The 19,223-nt window shown below is 44.1% G+C and overlaps 1 protein-coding gene across 4 annotated transcripts in view; it reads left to right on the forward strand.

Annotated features, from left to right (window-relative positions):
• BCAS3 (BCAS3 microtubule associated cell migration factor) overlaps positions 1-19,223 on the forward strand; it is a 454,578-nt gene that overhangs the window by 111,325 nt on the left and 324,030 nt on the right. For all 4 annotated transcript variants that reach the window (XM_081890294.1, XM_081890296.1, XM_081890293.1 and 1 more), the window contains exon 14: positions 10,714-10,847. In XM_081890294.1, the coding sequence (XP_081746420.1) occupies positions 10,714-10,847 (134 nt within the window). The remainder of the gene's footprint in view (positions 1-10,713; positions 10,848-19,223) is intronic.

The raw sequence follows: 19,223 nt of genomic DNA on the forward strand, positions 1-19,223 counted from the left end.
AGTTGACGCAAATTCTTTTTGTGGCTTGGCACCTCGCTTCAGGGCGTGGGTTTTAGTTTATGGCCAGCCCGGAGTCTGGTTTAGTCTTCTGATACTGCAGAAATAGCTCTTAAGCCACAATCTACATCTGTGCCCCCTTCTCCAACTCCCCCCTTTATGTCTATCCCCTCTGCATTTCTCCTCCCCCATCCCCAACCAGCCTTTATTTTCTTTATGCAAATGCACCTTATTTCATCCTTCACCAGATAGCATGCGTTGCAAATGGGAAGCTGTAAATTGAAGCCAATGGAAGTGCTCACTGTAACAAACTTTGGTGGTTGTTGCTGTGCGAGTGTGTGAGGTCTTTGTATCTTTTGCATGCATGGAAGGATAGTTAATTCCTCCTGAATGGGATTTTTCCATCTTCTCTGTGGATTTGAGAGGGAGGAGGGAAACCATTGCTAATTGAACTTCACTTGCAAACCCCCACCCCCTTTTTACAAATGGCTTTGAAATGTCCGCATGGCAATATCTGCTCGGCTCATAAATTCTTGCCAAGTTATTACACGTACACAAGAATTTGAACTCATTTCAGATGTTATCTGCTAAATGGGACAAATGTCAGTTTAAAAAAACAAGCAGGAAGGCCTGGAAATTTTTGGATTATGATTATTCTCCTTCCCCACTGGCGGGGTGGTGATCATTCCCTCCCAAAATACGTTGGGGAGTGTTTGTGTTTCAGTTGGAGGCATGGTGGAAGTGTGTGTTGTGAATACAGGTATAGTATTGTTATGAGTTGTGGGTGCCAGTTTTCTAATCCCTATAATCCTAGCAAGTGTTAAAATATAAACCAGGCTAGCTTCCTCATGAGGTGATCACCTGGGTGAAGGGCCATTAATAAAACAAAAGAAAGGTGATGGGCCATTAAGAAAGCAAAAGAGAGGGGCTCTGTGCCAGAGGGCAAATGTATGGCTCTCCTCCTCCACCTTGCAGATAGTGAGAAAGACAAAAGCCAGAGTTTACAGTTGAACAGTGTGTGTGTGATGTTACCGAGAAGAAAGGCAGCAAGCTGATAATGTCTGAAAGGCAGAGCCTGACTTTGGGTGGCTGTTTGAATCTAAGCCTGTGGCTATAGGAGAAGCAAGATCCTCTTGGAGTGCTGACACTGTGAACCACTCCATCGTAGGCTCAGGTTGGATTTAAATAAACTTTAAATCGTAATGACACCATAGTTTCCACTGTGCCTTACTGTTCAAAAGGAGCCCTCGGTAAGCTCATGGAAACCCTGGGATCTCACCCCTTGGAGACTGGGGTGACATGCAACAACAGTATCCTTCAAACATAGCACTGGGTTAAGAGAAGACTTGGGTAAAAGGATGATGAGAGCTATATTCACATAGGTCATAACTAAACTCTTGAATTCACTCCCACAAGAGGTAGTGAGGCCGTCGGTTTGGATAGTTTTCAAAAAGGATTGCGAAATTCATGGAGGACGAGGTTGTCAATGGTTACTAGCTATGATGGCTATGTTCTACCTTCACAGTTGGAGGCAGCATGCCTCTGAATACTATTTTCTGGGTATTGCACATGGAATGAGTACTGTTGCACCATCCTGCCTGCAGGCTTCCCAGATGAGGCGTGAAGTTGGCCACTGCAAGAACATGAGCCTTTGGCTTTTGACCTTTTTGGCTTTCCAGTAGGGCTTTTCTTACACTTTTTTCTATCCTAGGATACCACATCTCTTTGACTGATGTCCCTACGCCAGAACTTCAAGAACGTAGGAGTAGGAAACTTCTTTACACTGTGTCAGACCATTGTTTCATCTAGCTCAGAATTAGCCATCATAATGGGCAGCTGCAACTCTCCAGGGATTCAGGCAGGGGGTATTCTAAGATCTGGTACTCAGGCCAGAGGTAGACCAAGCCCAGACTAGATCAACATGATGCGAAACGTGATGTCAAAAATGGCAACAGTGAACCCGACCTAGCAGCTCCCTTCCTTCTAGTATCAGGGGAGCCAATATGGTGACTACCAGATATTGTTGACCTCCTAACTCTCCCATCAATGGGCACAACTAACTGCAGTCTATTTCTCTGGGTTCTCCTTTGAGAATAGCTTAGTTGGATAGCAGCCAAATAGTTTGCCCAACCCTAAAGCCAACCCATTATTTGAAAGCTAAATCCACATTGTTAGGTTCTACGTTCCTCTGCCCATGTATATTCAGAACTTCAAAAGAGGCATTAAGAAATTGCACAAAGTACTTCTGCTGTTTGGGAGCCAAAGTGAGAAACTTCAGTGTTGAGCCACAAAAGCTGGAAACCAAAACTCCTCAGTGAGAAGTAATGAGAGATGGAAAATAGCACATAAAAAGAGAAATATATACACACATGTGTGCGAAAGGAGGTAAAGGTTCCAAAACCTCAGCAATTTATTATTTTGACTAACAATATGGAATTAAGCGCTCTCTCTCTCTCTCTCTCTCTCTCACACACACACACACACGGTTAAAGATGCTAATCATCTTCTAAGAATGTACTTGGGCGCACTGCAAATTCTTGAAGCAAGGCGAGAGCCGTAGATCAAATGCGGCAAGGATTTACAAGAAATATCTCTCTTCACCTCCTTGAATCAACAGCTCTTGTGGTGGAGAGCTGCAATCCTGCAGGTGGCTGAGTCTGCGTTGACCAGACTGATTGCCAAGAGTGGTTCTTCCGCTGACTGTTTGAATTAGCCCTGCCTTGGCGGACCACCACACTTTCCTGCCTTATCGCCATTTTGAATCAAAGTGCATTCTGCACTCTGATGCAGCTGTACTGTGTACTCTCAAATGAAAGACTCACCATGTAGGCTGAAGGTAAAGGGTAAGGTGAGCATATGTGAACATAAGAGGAGTTTTGCTGGATCAGGCTAATGGCCCATCTAGTCTGCATTTTGTTCCCACAGTGGCCAATCAGATGCTTACAGGAATCCCCCTGCCCCCAAGAAGGACTTGAGCATTACAGGATCTCTCCCTACCAGTGGTTCCCAGTAACTGGTATTCAAAGACCTCCAGCGCTGGAGACAGAACTTAGCTGAAGTGCTTAGCAGCCATTGATAGCCTTATTTTTCATGGTTTTGTCTAATCCTCTTCTAAAGCCACCCAAATCGGTAGCCATTTCTACTTCTCGTGGAAGTGCATTCTACAGTTTTAACTGTGAATAAATACTTTCTTTTGTTGTAAAAAAAGGATTTGAATTTTTAGGATTTAGTCTTCCTTCGTAGGATCTCTTTGGTAAAGTGCTAAAATCACAAGGGTGCTGGGAGGAAAGCAACAGCACTTTGCCATTAGCTGCCTTCTTGTTCATGAGGTTCTTCTATAAGGCTCCTGGATCAGGTAGTTCATTCCTCTGTCCTCACTAAGCTCCACCTGACCTTTGAAGTAGCACTCCTTGGTTTCCAGGTTCATCCCCAGCCCCTTAGGATCTGGTAACCCTACTGGGACCTGGCAACTCTCCACAAGGATCACCAGTGTTCAGACAAAAAGCTCCTGGTTTGAATCTGCACTGATCCTAGCAGTGTTTTGGAACCTTAGCCTGGGAAGTGGTCCTTATGCACTCTTACAGGGCGCTGGATGGCAGCCAAAGTTAACATAGGTCCTCACTTGATGAAAGCCTCTTATTTGAACATGGTGACACACAGCAGACTCCTCTGTTAGGCAGGCGAAGGGCCAGATCGGATGCCATCCATCTCTCTCTTGGAAAGAGGACTCCCTTTTCCTCCCACAGCTGCCGTATCACCATCCATCTCTTTACTCTTTCAACAAGCCAAATGATTACTGTTAAAACCATTAAAAAGGCAAGGAGAAGAGACATCCTTCTTCAGAACTTGCATCTCGGGTGCGCCATATGGACCGAGTTAAAATCACAGGTAGCTGAGCATATTCAACTTCCTCGCATCAGGGAGGCACACCTCACGTTTTGTAAGAGTGGCACAGATACGGCGTAGCCTGCTGGGTTGTTGCTAAGGATGCCACTCCATGTGGCTCATTTACTTGTGTCAATTTAGTTTATGGATCTGCAACTCTGCATGGTATATATAGACCACAGAATGCCACTTAATTTTTTTTTTTTTTTAAATTATGTGTGTGTTTCTTGGAGGGGTGGGGAGATGGTTTGGAATACTATGGTCACATGCACACAATGCATTCAAAGCAACTTTTATACCACTTTAACAGTCTATGTCTTCCTCCAAAGTATCCTGGTAACTGCCATTTGTTAAGGATGCTGGGAACTGCACCTCTGGGAGGGGTCTCTTCTCAGCAACAGCAGGGAAAAGGCAACAGGCAGAACCCATATGGCGCAATGGTAATTTATCCGAGAGCCTCCAATTCATTTCAGATATTTTCATCTGGGGAAAGTGTTCCCAGCAGTTCAGAAGAGGGACAGCAGCAGCTCCTTTTAGCATTCCACAGCTGGTGGAGCCACATATCTGAGCGTGACTGAAAACTCACCGGTCACTGCTCCATTCACGGAATTCAAGATAGGAGATGCAGCTGTGCCTCTTTCTTCACATAGTTGAAGGTTTTCCTCTGGTTGTTGAAGGTGTTCAAAACATGTTGCGAACCATTCATTAAATTACAGTTACAGTTATCTTCTACAAGGGAACATAAGAAGAGCCCACTAGATCAAACCAATGACTCATCTAGACCCTCTCCCCTCCTGCAGTTTCCAGCAACTAGTATTCAAAAGCATTACTGTCTCTGATGGGAGGCAAAGCACAGCTATCATGGCTACTAGCCATCTAGGGCCTTCTCCATGAATTCATCTAATCCTTTTTAAAAATTCATTGACGTTAGTGGACATCACTGACACTTGTGGGAGCAAGTTCCATAGTTTTAACTACCTATGCTGTGTGAAGAAGCACAGTGATTTGAGGACTGACGGTTGAAGGTGCAAATGGACTCAGTTGCTTGGAAAGCACCGAGTTAAAAGTTCTGGCTGTGGCACATTCCTTGGTCAGTTGCTGGCTGCACAGGATTCAGTTGATAACCTGTGTGGCAAAGGTCCTTTGGTTGCCACTGGAGGCTACAATCTCTCTCTCCTCTCCTTCCAGGTTGTCCAAGAAAGCTCATAGAGGCAGCTGCTGGGAAGTCCAATAAGCTGCCTTATGCTGAGTCAGACACTTGGCTTATCTAGCTCAGTATTTTTGACAATGGCTGGCAGCTGTTCTCCTGGGTTTCAGTCAGCCTTTCCCAGTCCTAGCTGAAGATGCCAGGGTTTGAACCTGGGACCCTGTGCAAGCAACGTATGAGCTACAGCCATTGAATCTGTGAATCTCGGGCACGGGTTTTTAATGTTGATGGACGTGCTTGTTCAGTGAATTCCTCTCTTGGCAGTGTGGTGATGCCTTTTTACAGTTTCACTGAGAGTCCTTTGCATTCTTGCATTAAGGCTTAGCTTTATGGGGGTGAATCGAGCCCATTTTCCATGGCAATCCACCTCCTCTCTTTCCCCCACCCCACCTTGGTTGAATCACTATGTGGCACAAGGGGACCCTAAAGAACGCCAGCTTTTTAACGTGGGTGGCCCCAATCGGATGCCTACAGTTTTCCTTAGTGAACATGTTTAATGGTTTGGATATATGTTATTTGAAGGTTGCCTACGTCTAATTCCAGGAAAACATATTGGAGTGTGTGTGTGTCCCGGAGCAGACTTCACTGCAAGCTTGAGTATATATTGCGCAGAGGATATAACTGACTTCAGCAGTTTTGCCAGTGTGTTTGTTAGCCATACACACATCATCCGACATCACATTATCATATTTTTTGGGGTGGGAATGTAGTGTTATTTCCTGAACCTCATTCCCACCCCAGTGTTTGGGATAAGAAGCCAGTTTTGTCCCCTTACCAACCATTCTCCTAGATTGCAGCCTGTTTCTTCTATCCCATTGGACACTGTGGGAGCTAGTGTGAATTAAACCATCCCCTAGCTCCAAAATCCTCTCTAAAAAATACCCCCTAGCAGTTATTCGTGCCCCAGTTTGGGAATCCTTCCTAAGGAACTATTTTGCCTTACCAGACCTTAATACTAATACAATCGATGGATTCTATGAGCAGCTCCCTCTTTGGCCACCCACTGACCCGGAAGAAATCCACGGGCTCATTTCTAATCTTAAAATCGGAAAAGCCCCCGGTCCTGACCTAGTCCCGGCGGAAGCTATAAAACTTCATGCAGACTGGTGGGCGAGAAAAAGAAAAAAAATAAGAAAAAAAATCCTCTCTCCTTCAAGAACATAGCCATGCTCTGGCAGTGGTAGCATTAGGGGGGTGGAAAAATGCAGTAGGATTGGTTTACCCCATTTTGAAGTAAATGAACACACATTACCAGCTTTAAAAAATGGGAGTGCAATAGGTTATGCTGAAACCCTATGCTATGTCAAGTTTAAGAGGTTCCATAGCATTACTCAAGAATTGTGTGTTTATAAGCTATTATATATTATATAAGCTACATATAAAAACTATTATTATTTTTAACTAATTATGTAAAACTTTAAATTTAGTATTAAAGGGGGGGGGACTATTTAGAGGCCCCCGACAAGCTGAGGACCTAAGCTGTAGTTTACTTAGCTCGTGTGTAAATCAGAGACAGTGTGATGCAGTGGTTAAAGTGCCAGGTCTAGGAGACCAGAGTTCAAATCCCCCTTTGGCCACAAAACTCACTGAGTGACCAGTCACTGCCTCCCAATCTAACCTACCTCACAGGGTTGTTGTGGGTAGTAGGGCAAGAACCATTCACACCACTTTGAGCTCCTTGGAGAAAAAGGCAGGATATAGATGCAATTGTTTCTTTAAACCAGCTTGGGTGCCCTCATTGGACTATTGTCCAAAATCTAAAATTCCATAGTTGCATCACTGCACTCTGAATCCTCCTTCTGATAGTAATTAGGGCAACAAAAATACTTTTGTAAATTGACTACCAACAATTATAGGCATCATGGCTGCCAGTGTTAACATTTTAATAATTTCTCCTTGCGTCCCTCCTGATTGGGCAGTCAGAGGGTTCCAAACTCTTCTGGCTGTGAAGTTTTCTTTTTGAGGGGTGGGCAGTAGACTTTGTGAGGAATGCCTCTTGGCTTACTTTCCACGAATCTTTCTCAGGTCAGAGTTAAGGTTGCGCCATATGGATGTGATCTATAAAACCGAAAGAACCTCCCTTTCCGACATGGGTGGCTTTCCGACATGGTAACTTAGCAGAAAGGGTGCAGTATTTTAAGTCTACTTTGCCAAAATCAGCGTGAAGCTCTTTGCAAATGGAAAGAGATGCTCTGACAAACTTCCTGTGGCTTACCAAAAAGAAAAGAAATGGGGGGATGGGAAGAGCAGAAGCCCAGATTGGCAGATCCACCAAATCCTGGCAGTTCAGAAGGAAAATCCTGCATGAAGTGCAGGGAGGACATGTGTGCCTATGCCTGTGCCAGGTTCATTAATACAATCTCGCAGGGCTGGGTGTTTTAAGACTTCTCCCTCAAGGTCTCCATTCTTCATTGGCTTACCTTCCGTAGAAGAACCCTCTGTCTCACTTGGGAAGCATTCTGGGGCATGCCTCCGTCCTTTAGAGCAGTATTTCCCACCATGGACCACTTGAAAATTGCTGAGGGACTTTGGCAGACCAATTAATGATTTTTCTGCCTGTTCCAGGAATTGTAACATGCTGCACTAGATGCTGTGTGATTTTTAAATCCTATTTTTACTTGCTTTTTCTATTTCTTATATACTGCACTTTATTGTATTATAACTCGACTGCAGCAAACGGAATAAATGCAATTCAAGAAATAGAAGAAACAACGACAATGCAATTAAAAATAAATGTGAATATTCGACACAATGAATCTGCTGTCTCCCTTCTTAAATGTTCAGACTTTGCTCTTACTTTCTGTGAGTCAACAGTACAACCCTTAACACCCAACAGTACTTAGTTTCTGAGGAAGATCAGCAGTGTGTGGACAACCTGTCTTTCCAATAAATTTGTCTTCCATCGTTGATTATCTCATGGAGGGGGAAATTGCAAAAGGCCCCCAGAGCACACTTTGGTAACCATAGCGCTACGCAAGAGTTGCCAACATGGACCCTTTGGACTCAGGTGTGCCCTAAGAGGCTTTTCCTGTCACCCACAGGGTCAGGTTGTATATCTGAGAGCATCCTTGAATCTGAATCATTAGCCAAGGAAACTCAGGCTTCCCAGATGGTACATCTGGATGGAAGCCTCTCAAACATCTGGTTGGATGTACTTTGTCTTTTGACAACCAAGAAATCATTAATGTGGAGTCAGCATGGTGGTCTTGACTAGGAAAGGCTGAAGTCACTTGAGCTTAATGTATAAGAGAGACCAGGAGCACAGGAGAAGTGCAGAATTTGACACTAGGGACACCATATCGGATGTCCTTTTTTAAAGCTTTTAGCTCTCATGGCTGCAGAGAGGTTTTGAAAGTGTGTGGGCAATGCCTTGAAACAAAAGCGAGAAGGTTGACAGAATTATTCCAATGGTGGTGGTGCTGTCCTTCTTGAGAGCTTAGGAACACAAATCAATGGTTCATCCATCCCTGTATTGTTTACACTGACTGGCAGCAGCTCTCTAGGGCTTATAGCAGGGGTCTTTCCCGTCCCAACCATGAGATGCCAGAGATTGAACCTTGGATCTTACGCACGCAAAGCAAATACTCTACCACTGAGCTGTGGCCCTTTATTTCTCTGCATAGTCTCCTCCTCTGCCTCATGACGGACTACATTGTGCAGAATAAATTAAGCTGGGCAAATTTACTGAATAATTTATGCCAGGGTTAGATAATTTAGGGAGATATACGTATAATATATGTAAACCTCAAGTTTTCTGGGTGCAGAATGTTAATTCCCTTTATTTAAATGTGTAACCCATTTTGGTCTACCTGTGTTCCACTACAGTCTCCAAGCTTTTTCTTAAAAGACCGGTGCTTGTGGCACATCCAGTCAGACTCTGCTAAAATCTAGGCTTCCCGGGACAGGTTGCTTTCAACATAGTAGATCAGACTGGGACAGCGGACAGTTAAATGGTCCCACTAATCCTGGGGTTGGCTGCCACACACTTGCACGTGAGAGAGTGTGCGTGCTTGCGTCTGTTTTTGCAAGAGAATTGGGGAGGAAATCAGGACTCTTCAGATCTGTGGAGAAAAGGGGGCCAAAAGATTTTGGAGGCCAAATTCCAACAGTAAGAATGGTTTTCTTCTGCACAGTTGACAGCAATTTTGTGTGTTCCAAAAGTCACTGACAACTCACTTACCCTCTGCCCAGTAATTATGTAGCATTTGGAGGAGACTAAACGCAGTCGCAAAAAGAAAGAAAGAAAAGACTTAATTGCAGGCCTGGCTGTGGCGTGAAGCTCAGCACAACTTGGGCAAATAAATCACATCTTCCATAACGCTTTCTGCTTCTGCAGCTTTCACTTTTTGCTATGGAATGCCCCAAATCCCTAACGGAAGAGAGTCTCACGCTAGAACTTTGCACAGTACATACCCTTCCTCACCCCTCACTTTAAGCGAAGCTTGGAAATGTGCATCTTGTGACCCCATGACTCCATTGAAAAGAAGAAAGAGAAAAGCACAAGTTAGACCTTCAGGGCCTGATTAGGCTTCAGGCCTAATCCCTCTTACTTGAGAGCAAGCCCCATTCAGTTCAATAGGACTTATGTCTCAGTAGACACAGTTAGAGGCTTGTGCTATGAATCAATTTCATCTGTGTCTTGCTATGTTGTGAACTGCCCTGAGATCTACGGATGAAGGGGGTGTATTATTATTAATAATAATAATGATGATGATGACGATGACAGGTTGTAATCTCATGCACTCTTACTTGTGAGTAAACTCCATTGAACATAATGGGACTTGCTTCCAAGCAAATGTGCATTGCATTGTTAAATCAGCATATACACCCACCTACCCCAGCATTGCACTGATGAAAAGCTTTTTAAAAAAAAATAAATAATGAGACTTTGCTTCTTATTCAAAGAATAACATTTAGTCCTGGCCTCTCTATATTGCTGACTGCTGTATGTAAAATGGAAGTGAGATGATAGGGTCGGGAGGAGGGGGTCAGGATGGGGGATTTAACTCACTTCACATTTAAAGGCGAGTCTACCTAATTTGCAGTTTCTGACGATAATAATAAAAATTGCAGTTTCTGAAACTACCTGAAATGAAACAAAGTTGTGCTTCAAAATTCATACTTCTCAAATTTCACAGCGTGGTTCTCCAGCCAAGTAACGTGTACAAAAATGCATTGTATTGGGGGGGGGATTGTTTTTGGGGAAAAAATGTGTATGTTGGGCAAAATTGCACACAAAAATGTCGGTATTAGGAGAAATGTGCATGATTAAAATGCCGATCAATTTTCATTTAAAAAATATGTGGACTGATGTGGAAATGTGGAGACATAAATTCAAGATGGGGAAAATGAGAAACGGAGAGAAACTGACAATGGCAGATTATCTCATTGTGTGTGTGTGTGTGTGTGTGTGTGTGTGTGTGTAAGTAAGTAAGTAAGTAAGTAAGTAACATAAGCAATTTATTTCAATGTGTTTCATTTGCACAGAATGCAGGCTATGAACTTCTTTCTTGGTGTCCGTTCAGATCAGATCCAAAAGTATTTATTTGTTTTGACCACAGGTCATAAAAAAATTAACCCCCTGCTCTGAGTGTTTCTGACTCCCCTTGTTTCCTTTCTTCCAGGTATGCTACTGGTTACGACAGACACGCTGGGCCACGATTTCCATGTTTTCCAAATTCTGACCCACCCCTGGTCGTCTTCGCAAAGTGCCGTCCATCACTTGTACACGTTACACCGCGGGGAGACAGAAGCCAAAGTAAGTTGCATAAGAAACCACAAGGCTTTTTATCTGACTTGGCAATTGGAGGAATCAATGTGGGTGTCCTTGGAAATTGCTTGTCTTGCAGTCAAGTCAGAGGAAGGCCATTTAAGATGGATTCGTGTGTTTTTCTAACAGATTTGTGAGTGTGTGTGTTTAACAAGATGATAAAATGCGGCTGCGTTTGCACTCTCAAGTCCCACAAACCAACAGTTTGCAAATTATGAGCATTGGGTTTGGTGGGTCAGTGTTAAGAACGGGAGGGAAATTAGATCAAGCTTGCATTTAAAGGCGAACCTACCTCATTCACACTTTGTGAAACACTATGCAAGCCGAACCAATGTCATCCTTTGAAATTTACTCTTCTCCGAATTTTGCAATCCAGTTCACCAGTTAAGTAATACATGCAACCCCCCCCCCATGTACTAGGGTAGAGGTTGCATTTAAATGTATATATTAGTGTAAATAGCATACAAAAGTCCATTATATTAGGGAAAATTGCTATGCAGAAATGTGTATGTTGGGAGATGTCTGCAAACCAACAGTTTGCAAATTCTTCATTTTTAAAAAATCTTCATTTTTTAAAAAATTCGCTAACTGACGTGGAAATGTAGAGAACTGGATTTAAGATTGAAAAAAAAGAAAGAAAAACAGAAGCCAAAATTGTCCATCCTCACTGTCACATGACTGGAATGTCAAACAAGCAAACTGTAATGGCAACAGGTTAGTGTAGAAGATGCTGGTGTATTGGTGCCTCTTCTCTCAGCTGACCTGATTTCAAAATGCTTGTCCAATGAAACAATGATTGCCTTGGCACTTCTGGAATGGTACATACCCCTTGGGGAACAGATTATTGCCACCTTTGCAAAGAGCGCCCTTTTAAAATTCTCCAGAGAAGCCAATGGGTGGTATTGAAATTGTTTTTTGGCTTATTGCTACTATTGTAGGTTGAAATCCTATTACATCATGGGCAGCCAGTGTGGTGACCTCTAGTTAATAATTTTGAATAGACCAGGGATAGCCAGTGTGGTACCTCCAGATGCTTTAGATGGACTACAGCTCCCATCAGCCCCAGGCAGCATGGCCAATGATCAGGGATGATGGGAGTTGTAGTCCAATATCTGGTCTACTCAAACTTTTGAATTTGATCAGCATGAGAGGGGGAAAGCAGCACAACCACCTATTTATTGGGAAATGGCGTTTCTTTATTCAATATTGGAATAAAGCTTATGACATAGTTCAACCTTATTCGTCATGGGAATTATTTGAACGATAGGTATATATGCATTTATTTTCTCTTTAAGACAATTGGATTTAATTTTAGGTAGCTGAAAATTCTCATGGATACAATGGCTTATAACTATTAATTAATGAAACTATTAATTATTAGTTGTCTTAGTAGTTGTTCCTTTGTTTTTTATCTGATATGATATGGCAAATAAAGAGTATTACATAATTTCAAAGTTCATTAACAATAAGAAAGATTGCTAGAACCAGCAGCAAATTTAAACAGATAGAAGCTAGCAATAGGTCGGTCAAAGGAGTGAAAAAATGAAAAATCAATCCATCTTTATTGCGGTCAAAGACCAGACAGAAAGGAGTGGAAAAATGGAAAGGTCTTTAGGGCTTGTTTAAAAATATGAAATGAGGGAGACAAATCAAGTTTTCGTGGGAGTTACAGAAGTTTGGCCACCACTGAACCTGGTAGTCACCAACCTCACTTTTTTTAATGCCACAGAGAGCAGGCCTTCTGAGGCCAATCATATGGCCTTGGGAGACTCATAAAGGTGTTGACATTCCTACAAATATGCTGTTGCAAACAGTTCAGAGCTTTTGAAGGTTAAAGCCAGTACGCTGAGCTTGGGACCAGTATTACTGATGCAGAAACAGGCTGGTGGCTTTGTTCTGCACGATCTGATGGTTGTAGACTGTCTTCAGGCGGAGCTCTGTCTAGAGGAAATTACAGTAGTTTTGGTCCAGAAGCAACTAGTTCGAGCTGGAGAACCAGGCATAAGTGAAGCCCTGCTGGATCAGGACAAAGGCCCATTTAATCCTGCATCCTTTTCTCACACTGGCCAACCAGATCCTCTAGTGAGAAGACATCAGGCGGGAATGGAGTGCAACAGCACACTCCCCGCTTCTGATTCCCAGCAACTGGTGTTCAAAGGTATACTGCCTGTCACAGGGAAGGTAGAGAAAGCTGGTCCTCTAGCTACATATGCCACCTGCATCTTCAGAGATAGTGCCAGGGCCAGGAGAATGCCCAGTGGGCATCCCTAACCAATTAATTGCCAATTAATTGCAAACTTTTGTTGTTTAGTCGTTTAGTTGTGTCCGACTCTTCATGACCCCATGGACCAGAGCACACCAGGCACTCCTGTCTTCCACTGCCTCCCACAGTTTGGTCAAACTCATGCTGGTAGCTTCGAGAACACTATCCAACCATCTCGTCCTCGGTCGTCCCCTTCTTGTGCCCTCCATCTTTCCGAACATCAGGGTTTTTTTCCAGGGAGTCTTCTCTTCTCATGAGATGACCAAAGTATTGAAGGATCTGTCCTTCCAAATTCCAAACCAGGTCTGTGGTTTTTCAAGCAACCAACCAACAACACTGTCTTATCTGGATTAAGCTTCAGCTTGTTCAGCCATCCTAAAACTGCTTCCAGCCACCTCTTTAATAGTTTTTTTCATCACCCCTTTGGATTGCCAAATGAAGACAGGAGGTGGAGCTATGTGTCACACACATACTGGTGGTACCTGTGCTCAAACCCCCAGATATTTTCTGGAAAAATACATTGGATACCATGAGGGAACCATGTTAACTTTCTCCCAAAATTAATCCTGACCAGTCATCTCATAATGATTAGGATGACGTGGTGTCAGTAAGGCGAGGAAAAACAAAAAAGTCAACTGAGGATGAAGGCAAGCAAAATTTGTGGAGGAGAGGGCTATCGAAGGCAACTAGGCATTATGGCTATGCCTTTCCGCCACAGTTGGAGGCAGCAGTGCTTCTGAATACCAGTTCCTGGAAACCACAGGAGGGGAGAGGGCTGTTATACTGAAATCCTGCTTGCTGGATTCCCACAGGGACAATTGGTTGGCCACTGTGAGAACAGGATGCTGGAATAGATGGGCCACTGGCCTGATCCAGCAGGCTCTTCTTGCATTCTTATCTTTTTAAAAGAAGGCAATGTAAGTGAATGAATAGCCTGATGTCATGCAGGCAGGCAAGATGAATTGAGGGTGAGTGCGAAGAAAAGAAGGCAATGTAAGTGAATGGGTGAATATTTTCATAAGGGGTGTTGAAAAACCATCAAGGAAAAGGAAGTGTATTTGACTGTGTTCACAAAAAGCTATGGATAGTTTTGGCTTGGCTGTAATATATTTAAATGTATGCAATTTAAAGTTGGCTCAGATACCAGGGCAGAGAGTGAACTTTATAGCCATCAAAAGGCCAACAAGGAAAGAAAGGACAGCTGAGCCACTTTTTAACCAGCCAAGTTGGCACCCTAGTTGGCAAGAGGCGTCTTGCTGGGTTTTACAGCCCCCCCATACCTATTGGAAGATGTCTGGCAACGATGCCAAATTGGTGGTTCAGATTGCCAAGGATATCCTATCATTTGGAACGTTTATGTAATTGCACGTATATGTTTTTAGCCTTTGTGTGTAACAAAGTATATCCACTTCAGCGGCCTGGGGGGCTGCAGGGGGAGTAACGTGGTGTCTTGATAATGCCTTGCTCGGCAAAACCACTAGTGTGCTTTGCACTGTGGTGTACGGGGAGCTTTGAGGGTGCTCATTCAATGTGCAGCTCCCTAATTCTCAGCACTGGGCATCCCATGGTTCAGAAAGCTTGCTTTATTTTCTCGTGGAAGTGTTTTATGATACATCTATTATATTGGCCTAAATGTAGCTGCACAAATCTGGCTTGTATAAAACCTGTGTGTGGCTTATGACTGCTCTTTCATAAGCCGAGAAGCCATGATTTAACATGAGGATCGCCTGCCCTTCTTACTGGGGGGCACTAGCTGCCCAGTGAGCTGTTCTTTGTGAAGCTAATCTAGAGATTGCCCATGTATTTTAGATGGAAAAAAGCAAGAGATCACTAGAGATCTACAATATTTTTTTCGCTTTCAGTGAGATGTCATGTTAGGGGTGTAGCCTATATTTGCCAGCAGCTTATATTCTGTCCAGTACAGTGTGTGTGTACACACGCATACAGATATGGGCAGAGGTGCTGAATGCAGACTACAGCTGTATGCTGAGCTGATGTGGGACGTGGACATTTATCTGCTTATTTATTCCTCTCTGAACTAACAAGGCTGTGATGATTATCCTCCCTACTTCTGTGATCATTCATTCCCTTGCAAAACTCTCTCCCTGTGTGTTTGGTGACTTTCATAGGAGAGGACAAATTATAAGTGGCAAGAGTGGCTTACCTTTAAAGAGAAGGTGGCCAAGCTGAATAAAAAAGCTTGGTTGCCCTCAGCAGCTTTCCTTTTGCAGTTTTGAACACAGTGCCCCATGTAAATGTGTCACGACCAGGATTGGAATAGAAATTTAGTTTTGCTTGCATTTGTTTGATTTTGTTCGCATTCTTTTCCGGTCCTACCAGTGAGGATTGAACCTGGGACCTTGTTTGTGCCCAGCAGTTGCTATAACCCCTGAGCTGTGGTTCCCTGCCTGCCTGCCACTTCCCTCCTTCCTCCCCCATGATGCTTTTAAAAACATAAGAACAGCCTGCTGGATCATGCCAACGGTCCATCTATTCCAGCATCCTGGCCAGCCAGATACTAGTGGGAAACCTGCAAACAGAATCTGAGCACAACAGCCACTCTCCCCTCCTGTGGATTCCAGCAGTTGGTATTCAGAAGCATTACTCCTCCTGACCATGGAAGCAGAGCATAGCCATTGATAGGTTTTAGCTCTATGAATTTAACCAATCCTCTTTTAAAGCCATCCAAGTTGGTGGCCATCACTGTCTCTTGTGGGACTAAGTTCCATAGTTCAACAATGAACTGCATCTTTTTCTTTTTCTCCCCTTCCTTCCTTCCTTCCTTCCTTCCTTCCTTCCTTCCTTCCTTCCTTCCTCCAGTTTCCACCAGGATGCTCTTGATGTTTTTTCATCTGTTATCTCAGCATCATGTTTTTAAGTTGCACACTGCCTCGTTACGTCTTCTGCGAAAGTACAGCTTATAAATATTTCGAATAAAATCATTTGCTGCTGAGCTGGGGAACTCCAGATGCTGCTGAACTACAATTGCCACCAGCCCAAGGTGGCATGGCCAGTGGCCAGGGATAACGGGAGCTGTAGTTCAGCAACATCTGGAGGGTGATAAGGATCCCCCTCCCAATTTGCACAGTAGCTAGGGTGTCTCGACATGCCTCAACCACTGAATGATGAGTTCCGCCCTCAGACCCCACCCACCTTGTATCAAAGTGCTTTGATCCCTTGAAGAGCACTGTTTAAACGCTGGATATTGTTGTTCGGCAGCAGAGGAACACCGTGTTCTGGAGGTACGCCGTCTTCCTTTGTAAACAGATAAAGGTCTGGGTTTTGGCCTGGCTGCACTTGTCTCTTTGATCTTTGTGCATAAACACACACACACACGCATACACCAAAAGGCCCGCGAGTCACCTTATCTCAATCCCAAGCAAATAAACGCCGCGATAGCGAGGCGGGCTGGTGGCCAGAAAAACCACTGTGTAATCTTTTTGGCTGTCCGGCCTTTGCTTATTCTGACTCGTAGGCTGTTGTCTCAAGCGAGCTCGCCCGAGCCTCGTTAAAACACAGAGGACCATGTAATCATGTTGGCGCTACTTTTCCGGGCTGTGCGAGGTTTGTTTTCCCAAATGCAAACTTTGACAAAAGTAAGTTTAAGGTTAAGCTTCATGCACCACTCTGGGGTGGCTCCTGTCTCTCCCCTCCCTACTTTTAAAAATAATAATTTTTATTTAAATTATGGGCTGCTTTGGAGGGTGAGCTGGAAGTGGGGTTGGGGAACAAATCCCCGCTCAGTCCTCCTTAGCATTTTCATATTCTGCTGAGCTTGTCTGCCAGTGCAACATGGATATTTATTATTATTTATTTATTGAATTTATATACACCCTATACCTGGAGGTCTCAGGGTGGTTCACATAAAAAGATCATAGTATATATATAAAAATCAAAGCAATAACCCAATAATACCCCCCAAAAAAGAGTCACATTTCAAAAGGATATGGGATGTTGATCAGGTCAACCAAAGGCCTGGTTAAGAAGCAACGTTCCTGCCTGGCGCCTAAAGGTGTATAATGAAGGTGCCAGGCGAACTTCCCTGGGGAGAGCATTCCGCAGACGGGGAGCCACTGCAGAGAAGGCCCCGTTCTCGTGTGCATTCACCATAGAGAGGCAGGGATGGAACGACACTTCTGTAACCTCCAAAGGGTATAATGGACAATGGCTGCTTCCCGTTTAATGCATCCTTTTCATTGTTTTTAAATGGAGGAGCAAGATCAGTTTCACTTCACCCACTCTGCCCATCCTGTTGCACCTGTTCTGCCTCTGAACATGTTGGGTATCCACACTCTTAGCCATGTCCTCCCCAGTGCAACCGACAGAAGTGGCCTTCAAGGTTTTCTCCTGTTGTTCCAGGAGTGGGGGAAACATGTTTCAACCTGAGGGCCACATTCCCTTCTGGGCAACCTGTGAGGGCCACATGCCAGAGGTGGGCAGGGCCAGAGGCAGAAGTGGGTGGAGCAAAAAATTACCTTAGTGCACTAGGCTAAAACTCACACACCACTCTCTATCATCCATCCAGGGAAACAAGAGGCATTAGCAGAATTCAAACACACATTCCACCCAGGAAATTGGGCTGGGGAGAAGTTCCCTGTCTGAAACTCTGGGGAAACTGCTGCCTGTCAGTGTAGAAAATACTGAGCTGGACTGACAGATGATATGACACTGTACGTTCCTAAGACACTTGTGGAAACGTGGAACCCTGGTTCAAGAACCCTTTTGCTGTTGATTTTTCTTATTTTATTTGAGACATTTATATAGTGGCGTACATAAACCACACAGAGAATAAAGCAATTTAAAAATTCATCGCAAACCCAAACCCGAATGCTACCTTAAAATGCCTGTTGCACTAAGAAAGTCTTTGTCGTTCTCCTGAAGCGACGATGGGAGGTTGCTCTGTGAGTCTGGGCCCATGGCACTGAATTCATGTTGTCTGGGTGGCTGTGCTGCGTCTTCAAGGACAGAAAGTTATGCTGGGGTGGAGCTCGGATGAAGCCTCTCGAGTTGCCGGTTTCCTGGTGATGTTGTGACTTTGCAACCCCCCTCCCCTCATCTCTCGCCCCATCCTTAATGCCTTTGGCAAGGCAGCAACTGTGTCTTGGCCACTTTTCCAGTGATGGAGCACCTGCATAATAGCCATTAGCTCAGTCTCCCCAACCCCGGTCCGATCCTGCAGCCTTCAGACCATCTCTTCTTCCCCTGTGGTATCTCCTTTCTTGTAATTGACATGGGAATAAAACTTTAAACAGCGGTGTCTAAATGTACTCAGTGTTGCATTACTCAATCGGTCTGTGATTACCGAGTGTATGTTTTCACTGATCTTTAACGGAAAAGGTGATTGTGAAATAGGCAGGGCAGGCTGGTCCCAGACACACACCTGCCAGACTCGTAGCTGAGAGAGGGCCTCAAATATCTGAGCCAGCATTTCCCCCAAACTTCTGATGATTGACACAGATGCTATTGTTCTGAATGAAAACGGGAGGTGCTTGCACCTGAAAAATCCTACTGGGGGGAGGAATGGGCTGAACATCTATGGAGTGTTTCACCGAGGCTGAGGTCATCGGCTGATAGCATCACTTTCCATGTAAACCCAATTGTGCCTAATGTCATCTGCAGCCTCAGAAACCATTCTGATACCGTACACCAACAAAATGAGGGCCTAGTTTTCATCTTGAAGCAACTTGGATTACATTTTAAGAGGCTGGGAGGCAAGGTCCTAACACCACACTTTGCAGGCCCACTGTTCAGGGACCCCACAGAGGACTACCAGGAAGACCTACTGAAGAAGGAATCTCCTACATATATCCAGGAGCAAATAAGCACTGCCACAATCCGGGAGCCTCATCCAGTGGTCTTCAGGGTTGGGGTGGGCAGACTTCTGGTTCTTGGGGTCCTTTAATTTTTACTAGAATATTGATATCCACTAACCTGCACCAAGTGTAAAATAGCGTTTAGAATTAAGGAACCCATACACTGCTCAGAAATTTATTTCCCGTTCCAGAATTAAATTCACAGACCTATCATACACAAAAATCCGCTCTTGGTTTTTCCCCTTAGCTTTCTTCATCTCAGCCACCTAATTTTTAAGGAGAGGGGAA

This window comes from Podarcis melisellensis (assembly GCF_964234715.1).
Source record: "Podarcis melisellensis genome assembly, chromosome: 15".
Taxonomy (NCBI): Eukaryota; Metazoa; Chordata; class Lepidosauria; order Squamata; family Lacertidae; genus Podarcis; species Podarcis melisellensis.